The sequence below is a fragment of the Propithecus coquereli genome, unplaced genomic scaffold (genome assembly GCF_000956105.1).
Source record: "Propithecus coquereli isolate 6110/MARCELLA unplaced genomic scaffold, Pcoq_1.0 Scaffold283, whole genome shotgun sequence".
Classification (NCBI taxonomy): Eukaryota; Metazoa; Chordata; class Mammalia; order Primates; family Indriidae; genus Propithecus; species Propithecus coquereli.
This window is the reverse complement of record NW_012148430.1, coordinates 2,548,996-2,558,690: the sequence shown is the minus strand read 5'-3', so window position 1 is coordinate 2,558,690 and position 9,695 is coordinate 2,548,996. Positions and strand designations below refer to the sequence as shown.

The window sequence follows — 9,695 nt, the reverse complement described above, 5'->3', positions numbered from 1 at the left end:
GCGGTCCCCAACCCTTGGGCTGCAGACCAGTACTAGTCCATGGCCTGTTAGGAACTGGACCACACAGCAGAAGGTGAGTGGCAGGCCAGCCAGAGAAGCTTCATCTGTATTTACAGCTGCTCCCCATCACTCGCATCACTGTATAATCTCTGTCTCCTGTCAGATCAGCGGCAGCATTAGATTTTTATAGGAGCGTGAACCCTACTGTAAACTGCACACGCGAGAGATCTAGGTTGCGGCTCCTTATGGGAATCTAATGCCTGATGATCTGAGGTGGAGCTGAGGCGGTGATGCTAGCACTGGGGAGAAGATGCAAACACAGATTATCATTAGCAGACAGGTTTGACTGCACAATAAATGTAATGCCCTTGAATCATCCCGGAACCTTCCCCAGCACCCCAGGTCTGTGGAAAAATTGTCTTCCATGAAACCAAGCGCTGGTGCCACAAAGGTTGGGGAACCACTGCTCTAGAGTACAAGTCAGAGGGAGGACTGGGCAAAGTCTTGAGGAGCAAACACACAGCCTGACCGTCGAGTACTCAGCAGGCAGGGAGCGCATTGGAGAGCCCCCTCTGACAGCAGCAAGGTCGTCCTAAGGACGACTTGCCATCCAGGCAGCCTCTTGCTCTGGCAAGAGCCCTGGTTTCTCAGCCTCCTGCTCTGCACTCATTCCTTCTCTCTTCGCCTGCCCTTTCATTCTGTTTCCTTGTATCAAAAACCAGACTCTGCAGAAGGCATCACAATCTTTGCCTAACATGTGGGCCGACGTGTTTTGAGTAGAACATTTGCAGCCTTGTTTTTAAGTCATCCACGGGTGAATCGAGGGTTCAGATCTTGTTCTGCAGGCTGGGGAGGGACTGTATCATTCCTTAATCGAAGGCATTTGGTGACCATGAGTGACGGGGCCTGACTCATCAACTGAGACTCCAAACACTGGTTGTGAGCACAGAGACATGCTCTGAAAAAGGCTTTCACTCAAGGAACAAGTCAAGTGATTACAATTTCCTCTTTATCCATCTGCCAAACATTGTGTCTCCGTCTCAGGTGATCAGCCAAACCCTTACCATCTACACCCACCATTTCCACTGTCCTGGGACCCTCATAAAGTTCTAGATAATAAGCTTTCTTCCCTTGTTCTTCTAATCCTGTGGGACAGTTTTCTGGGTTAGACTCTGTAGGACAGGACACCAGTGGTCCCCTCTGAAACACTGGCTCAATTGTCCCTTCCCTGGTTTCCAGTGCCACGGCTTATGGGATGAAGATGACATTGTCGAAAGCCGCTCAGACAAGGAAGACTCTGATGATGAGCTCTCCCTGGCCCGCGGCAGAAGAGACTCCTCCGACTCCCTCAAGTCCATTAACCTGGCCACGTCCGTGGAGTCAGTGCACGTGACCTTCCCCGAGCAGCACACGGCCGTGCGGAGGAAATGCTCCGGCAGCAGCTCGCAGATATCCCAGAGATCCAGCTTTTCTTCAAATAGATCCAAAAGAGGTATCTTTCAACATGGTATCTCCAGCCTGGAATAAGCCCCCAAACTGTCTAGTTTTCCTGGTGCCTGTGGGTCTGGGGCAGGGGAGTTTATTGGGTTCTATCAAGAAACAGATACTGTGATGTGAAAAGAAAGTGCTTTGAAATCAGACAGACTCGAGTTCAATTCTTGCCTCAGCTGTGTGACTTCATTACTCAAATCATCTGATTCCCTCCAAGACAGGGATTTCAGATAGTTGGGAAAAGTGGCCAGCACACTGCCTAGCACCTAGCAAGTGTCAGGCTCATGATAATTTTAAATTATATGCAGAAATTCTGTTGTGCATTACCAGAGTGCTATAAATCACAGTTTATTTTGATAATGTATTTAGATTTAATTGACAGGAACTTTTAGCCAAACTATCTAGTTATTTCCTAAGCTAGTTATTAATTTCTTACTAACCAGCAGGTACAATCAGAAAGTAGATACGCCTTACAGTTGTCGTTCATGGAGTAACTGGCTTTTGTACTTGCAGTGCTCATGTCTAAAGCTTCCAAACAGGTGTGTGTATTCAACTTCAGAACCTGCTTTTCAGGCACACACTGACCTCAAAAGATCATGTCATATCCATCTTACAGTTAGATAAATTAGGATTTGAAAACAGACGTGGGTCATGGATGTCATCTGGAAAATCTGTAACCTAAGACCCTATTTAGCACTACAAAAACTGCTCTTCCAGTTTATTTCTTCCTGGGACAAAGATTATAAAACAATCCAGGAAAGAGCCACCATTGGGTGTGAAACTCCCCCGATCTATCTTACTACGGAAGCAGAGTTGAGAGGACAGACCCCAAATTGCTCAGTTATCATTGTTAAAGGCATCTGTGCGTACTCATCCTCCAACTCATCCTCATCCTCTGAGGCATCCTCTCAGCACCTGAATAAAGGCTCCGAGACAATTTTAAGCCATCCCTCTGCTGTGTGGGCTCTGGGGGCTTCTGAGATATTCATGCTAATAAACTCCATTCTTTTCCATACATCATATGATTTATTTTTCTTTCTAGGCAGCACAAGCACTCGAAACAGCAGTCAAAAAGGAAGCAGTGTTCTAAGCATTAAGCAAAAAAGCAAAAGGGAATTTTACATGGAAAAGCTTCAAGAACATTTAATCAAAGCGAAAGCTTTTACCATCAAGAAGTGAGTCCATGAAAACGTTTGAGTCATCTGCTTTATTTTAGGGCTGGGGAACTGGTACCCATTATTTCCTATAAACCAGGGGAGGAGCAGAGAAGTCACTTCCTATATCATAAACATCATCTGTGTAAGGCAGGGTAAACTGGCCCCTTGTTGTATTGTTTTGAAAAATCATTTTTCAATAGGCATGATTCATTTTTATATCCATTACATTTATATACACACGTTTTCTATTTGAACAGAATAAATGAGTCGTTTTAAGGGCTCAAGGTTTCTATTTCTAGGCATTATCATGATAGAGTCCAGCCAAACAGAGAAGAACGTGATGTCAGAGCTGGACGGGCTGTGGAGATGCACTTTCATCCTAGGGGGATGAGGCGCATGGTGGGAAATGGTGTGTCCAGTGTCATACACCTGGTCCCCAGCAGATTGCACAGGTCCCTCCCACTCGCTGGGGATGGGTGTGGTACAGGCTGGGCTTGCTGAATAAAGGCTCTGAGCTCAGGAGAGCTGGCCACACCTGAACGTGGCCTTGAATTGAAGGCAGATCCCAGAGTGCAGCGAAGATGGGTCAGAGGGTAGACAGACAAGCCATAGCCAGCAGGACGCTGTGGTACAGCACAGAGCAAGATGGAGGCAAAAAGCCCAGGGCAGTACTTGAAGCCAGGATAGGCTCAGGACCCTACACCTGGAGGAACAGAGGGCACCTAACACTCCAGCGTGCTCAGACCAGGTGTTCCAAGTCTGACCCCCTCACATACTACCTCATATAATTATCATCTTAGCCAAGCCATCAGGTCTTGTTATTGCCCCAGTTTTACAGAAGAATAAACCAAGATACAGAGAGTTACATAGCATGCTCAAGGTCCCACGGGTAGTGAGCAGTTGAATCAGGCTACAAATCCAGCACCTAATTTCAGGGGTTTTATACCTCTCTATTACGCTTTGAGCAAGAGGAGAGGCTTGAGGTACCACCAGCAGAGAGGGCTGTGGTACCTACCTTGGCGATAAACTGTATACACGTTATGCTCCAGCGGGCTATCCCGAGGCTAAGAGAGGAAGGTAGAGCCTGGCTAGGAAGAGGAGTGAGAGGAGTGGCGTGATTGCAGTATCTGGTCATTTCTGCCATCCTGCTCCTCCTGAAACCAGTGGGTTGGGGTCTCTGTTTTGCAGGACTCTGCAAATATACGTGCCCATCAGGCAGTTCTTTTACAACCTCATCCACCCAGAGTACAGCGCCGTGACCGACGTGTATGTGCTCATGTTCCTGGCTGACACCGTGGACTTCATCATCATTGTCTTTGGCTTTTGGGCCTTTGGGGTAGGTTGGGGACAAAGGCCACAGCATACTCAGTGACACAGGGTGATGGCTCTCCTTCCTGGGAAGTGCCACTCACGCTTGAACCTGTCGTCTCTTCCCCAGAAACACTCAGCAGCCGCAGACATCACCTCTTCGCTGTCAGAGGACCAGGTCCCAGGGCCGTTTCTGGTGATGGTCCTCATTCAGTTTGGAACCATGGTGGTGGACCGAGCCCTCTACCTCAGGAAGACTGTATTGGGAAAGGTCATTTTCCAGGTCATCCTTGTGTTTGGAATTCATTTCTGGATGTTCTTCATCTTACCTGGTGTGACTGAGAGGTAAGGTGTTCAGAAACTGGAGGAATGGGCCCACCTTAATGCAAATACATTGCGTACGGTTATCACTGCACATGCATTTGCACAACTTAATCGCCAGCCACGGGCAGAAGAGTGGCGGAGCAGCGTCACAGGTAGGAAAAGTTAAAGGTTTGGAATCAATATTAAATTCAATGCCAATCTGAAGTGTGAATGGATTCCTCAAAAAATATATTAATTGGATTTTATCCAATTTTCAGAATAAGAGGGTGCCAGCCTTAATGATCGGAGCAAACCTAGGGTCCTTGTGTGTGTTTCTCTATCCACCTTCCTAGACATGGAGACAAAGTGGAACACAGTCTCAGGAGCATTTTTAAGAGGAGGATGGGCATGAGACTCTGTCACATGAGAAATGGATGAACAGGATGGAGGCTGTTTAAGTGGTTGACGAAAACAGGAAGGGCAGGGCAGATAATAGTGGTATCTGCCACGTAGGCTAAACCTACTGTCTAATTTTGCACAATTGATAAGTGAATTGATAAGTGATTGATTGTGAATAAGTGAATCCTATAAAGAAAAGTGATTTCCCCAAAGTCATTCAGCGGTGAATGGTGATACCAGCTCCCAATCCCAGGCCTCCAGGCCCTTGAGCAGGTGCATTATCTACTCTACAGGACTCTCTCCCCCAGGGAAATGGCCTGTGCTTGCTTCCAAGCAGACTTTTTAAAGTAACACAGCCTGCTGTTCACGGTGAAGTGTGAAAGGGCTTGCTTATTCCAATCCCAGAAGACAGCATGGAGTCCAGAGCCTGGCTCTCTGCCAAGTCCTAGCAGGGAAGCCCACAAAGAGCAGTGCTTCCAGAATACACAAAGGCAAAGCCACGGAGGGTCACTTTAGCAGGATGAAATCACCAGATGCTTTGGTTGTTCCTGCATGTACAAGTTTCCTATTGCTGCTGTACGAATTACCACAAATTCAGTGGCTTAAAGCAACACAAATTTATCATCTTATAGTTCTGTAGGTCAGGAGTCTGCAGTGAGTCTCACTGGGCTAAAATCAAGGGGTTGGCCTGGATGCGCTCCTTCCCAGAGTTCCAGGGGAGATGTTTCTTTCCCTTTTCCATCTTCTAAAAGCTGCCCATGGTCGTTGGCTTGTGGCCCCTTTGTCATCTTCAAAGTCAGCAGGGATGGGTCGAGTCCTTTTCACATTGCATCTTCCTGATCCTTCTTCTGTGGTCTCTTCTCCCTCTGACCACAGCCAGCAAAGGTTCTCCTTTTTTTAACAGCTCTTTGTGATCAGACTGAGCCCACCTAGATAATCCAGGGTAAGTTCCCCATCTCTAGGTCTTTAACCTTAATCACATCTGTGAAGTCTGCTTTGCCATGTGTGGTAACATACTCACAGGTTCCAGAATTAATACATGCGCATCTTGGGGCAGGGGCATTGTTCTGTCTACCACACTGCTCTTCCCAGGCTTTTGAAGAGACCAACACCATAGCAACACCTTCCAAACCAAATATAGCTGGAATGTTTGCTATAATATAATGGCAGTGTTTTAAAGTGGGTCCCTCTTGAAAAGTCTCCCATATACTCTTCAGTCAATTTTATTGATTGAGTGCCTTCATTATACAACCCAAAAAGTTACTCCTACATTGTCTACCAGATGCTAAATTCATACGTTATTGTAAAAAGCAGGCCTGTACTCTCTCTTAAAAGCTGGAATTATTTCTTTTAACTATTTGCTATGTCCACTTTTTTCCACATCTCTGAACTTTGCTTGGAACACCCGATCCTCCTCTCTGTGGCTAACTCTGATTGGCCTGCTATATCATGTCTTCAAGACCACCTCTTTCAGGAAGGCTTCTCTGGCATCAGTCTTAAGTTAGAGGTCCTGTCTCGGTGTTCTGTATGTAATTTCTGTCAGAGAACTTATTTTACTCTATTAAAATTGCCAGGTTAGTTATCTCTCTCTTGTAATAACCTGTGAACAGCTGGTGACCAAGGGTTATGTTTCATCCCTCCATTCCCAGCACGGAGAGCATAGTCTGGCACAGGGTTATTCTGAGTGTGGTCTGCAGACAAGTACCAGTCCGTGAAATGTTTGTAACTGGTAAGCGATGAAATACATTCAGAAATGGAGAGTAAGGGTTTAGAAACCTTGCTAGCAATTTTTGAACAGATAGACCAAATTTTTGTTGGTTGAATCTAATAATTTAAAAATGGAATGGGATTGTATCTTTTTGTCTTTGTCTTTTTTGTTTTTTAGCTATTCATGCTTAATATATTTTACAAAAGTATTGATTCACTATAGGTGAGAAATTTAAAAAATAAAATAAAACAACTGTCATTTTATCAGAGAGTTTGAGAAGCATTTGCCTGCCCATATTATATACTCAGTAAATGTTTATTGATGATCTAATGAATGAAAGTTTCTCCTATTGTGACTCACAGTCGTGCATATTTTATTCAATTGTATTGTACTGAGGGACCGCCCTTGGGCGCCCCAGACACTATAGTGGGTTCCAGGTACTATGGTTAACACCGTAACCATGGCCACAGAGATCATTTCTGTCTCCTGAATATCATCTTGGAGCCTCACCAAATGGCCATTTCTAGTGCGAGCAGTTATCATATCTTTGTTTTTGGATATTTAATGCAAAATATATTAGGATTAGTGAGCCTTCTTTCTGTCTTCGTTGCCAGTATGTCACTGATAATATAATTTTCTGTCATTTGAAACCATGCCGCCATTACTTGTTAACATCCAAAATTTATTTTTCCCCTCCAAATATTGTTCCTGAAAATTTAATTCATTATTGTGTGGAGAAGACATTTATTAATAATTGACTAAAACCTTTTCAAAATAAGAAAAGATTAAAGGAAGAAATAGATTAGGAGTCTTTTAAGCTAGACAGAAGAAAATGATGGCTACCAGTCATCACATTGAGCATCAAGAAACTCTAGTATCTTGAATAATTAATCTGATAAATGGCCTTTTCTGTGTACATGCACATCATTCAGTCAACACCTATTCAGTGGTTGCCTCCAGTCTGTGAGTACTATGTCACAGATTTGTGGGGGACACAGAGATAAGCAGGCGTGACCCCAGCCTCTAGAAATAAAATATACGGAGACCATCAAAGAAGTCTCCCAGCACAGGACAACCTCAATGTCCCTAATTAGATTTAACATGATAACTTGAGGAACTATAGATTACTATTACATATTCTAGGTTGACACACTTAAAGATTGTAAGGAGGAAAATGTTTATGTTTTATATTTTTTATGGGCAAAACATGATTGGTACTTTTAGAAAGGACAGTAAGCAACACAGTTTAGTGTCTTTGATTGTAATTTTCATAGATATAGAACTCTTTCCATTCAGCATTCATAGAATTATTTATAAAATCTAAGAACATTGCCAAGGAAACCTAAAAGAATGTTCTTTCCTAATGTTCTCCCAATATAGACAGTTCCTAGAAAGGGTAAAGGAATGGATAGTTAACTAGGCACTCTGTAAAGCATCTGATATTTGTATTGATAATCTGTCAAGGGTTGGATCATGGTCCAGTGTAATTAAATTAACCCATTAGGTCCTGAAATACCAACATTTGTTTCTATTCAGTAAAGACATATGAAGACACATGGGTGATAATGTATAAATTGAGATTCCACAGACACTGAGCACATTCTATATGTCAAGAACTTTTTAAAGTAAAGATTATTATAAAAATGTATAAATATAACTTGTAGTCACCTTGTTAGGGGTTATGCATCAGTAAATTTCAAGATTAGGAAAATGATCTCCAGAAAAAGCTTTAAAGCTCTTTGTATTTTGACAAGTATTTGTTTGACACGTTTTTGGCCATAACACATGAAAAATAAGTACTTAAATATTTTTGAACATGTTACTTCAATTATAAATGATCTTCAGTATTGTTTCTATATCCTAGAATAATCTAGAATGCCAGTCAAAAATAGGAATACCAGGTCTACTTCACCCTACTGAACAGGGTCCTAGGCTAAGGGCTGGCTTCCAGAATCTGCATTTTTAACAACTTCACAGTCATGTGCTGTGCTTATCAAGTAAGAGATCTCTTACAGATCTTATGGGTCACTGGGATAAACAGACCACAAAACAAGTCTGAAGCCATTGAATGAATTGATATAATGGATTAGATTTTTTAGGATAGTCTGTTCAACACGGATAAAAGCTTCCAAGTGAAACACAACCAGAGTAGGTTTTATGCTTTTTATCCCCAGCAATAATTAGCCATGAAATGCAGCCATTGTTTAAGTTCAAATACAATTTATGATTCATTCATTTATTCAAAAATATTTAATGACGATCAACTACTTATGATCACCTCGGTAGATGCAGAGAAGTATTTTAACAATATACAACACTCATAAGTGATAAAAACTCAGCAACTAGGAATAGAAGAGTACTTCCTTAACTTTATGAAGGGCATCTATGAGAAAAAATGTTGTTAATTTCATTCCTAATGATGAAGGACTTCTACAAAGAAGCTACCAGAAATTATAAATAAATTTAGGAAGGTTGCAGAATACAAAATCAATATGTAAAAGTCAATTGTATTTCTATATGCAAGCAGCAAACACTCAAAATTTGGAATTTTAAAATATGCCATTTACAATGGCATTAAAAATATGAAAAACTTGGCGATAAATATGATTAAACGTGTAAGACTTGTACACTGAAAATTAAAAAGGCATGGCTGAAGAAAATCTAAGAAAACCTAAATAAATGGAGAAGGCCTAATTTCATGCATCAGAATACTCAATATCTAAGATATTTCTCCCCAAATTGATCTATAGATCTATGCACTCCAAATCAAAATTCCAGCAAGCTTTTTTGGTAGAATTTTACAAGCTAATTAAAATTTATATGGAAATGCAAAAGACCTAGAAGAACTGAAATAACTTTGAAAAAGAACAAAGTTGGAACGTTTACACTATCTGACCTCTAGAATTATTATAAAGCTACCATAATCAAGCAGTAAGGTATAGCATCAAGATCTGGAACAGAGAGTCCAGAAATAGATCTACAATCCCAAATCAAAAGTGCAAAGGAAATTTAGTGAAGACAGGATAGTCTTTTCAACAAACGCAAATGGTGCTGGAACAATTAGATATTTCCATGAAAGAGGGAGGGAGGAAGGAAGGAAGGAAGGAAAGAAAGTGGGAGCAGGGGAGGTAGAGGAAGAAAGCAGTGTTGATCCCTAACTTCACATGATATACAAAAGTTAACTCAAAATGGATCAAATGCCTAAATTTGAAACCTAAAAGCTAGAACAATGCTTTCTAGAAGAAAACATAGGAGAAAATCTTTGTAACTTTAGGTATCTAAGAATATATAATATAAAGAACTCTCAAAACTCAGTAATTGGAAAAAAT

General features: G+C 41.9%; 1 protein-coding gene across 1 annotated transcript in view; it reads left to right on the top strand.

Annotated features, from left to right (window-relative positions):
* Positions 1-9,695, top strand: part of PIEZO2 (piezo-type mechanosensitive ion channel component 2) — a 251,072-nt gene that overhangs the window by 207,946 nt on the left and 33,431 nt on the right. The window contains exons 38-41 of the mRNA XM_012648377.1: positions 1,240-1,492; positions 2,534-2,666; positions 3,837-3,984; positions 4,087-4,301. Coding sequence (XP_012503831.1) covers positions 1,240-1,492; positions 2,534-2,666; positions 3,837-3,984; positions 4,087-4,301 — 749 coding nt within the window. The remainder of the gene's footprint in view (positions 1-1,239; positions 1,493-2,533; positions 2,667-3,836; positions 3,985-4,086; positions 4,302-9,695) is intronic.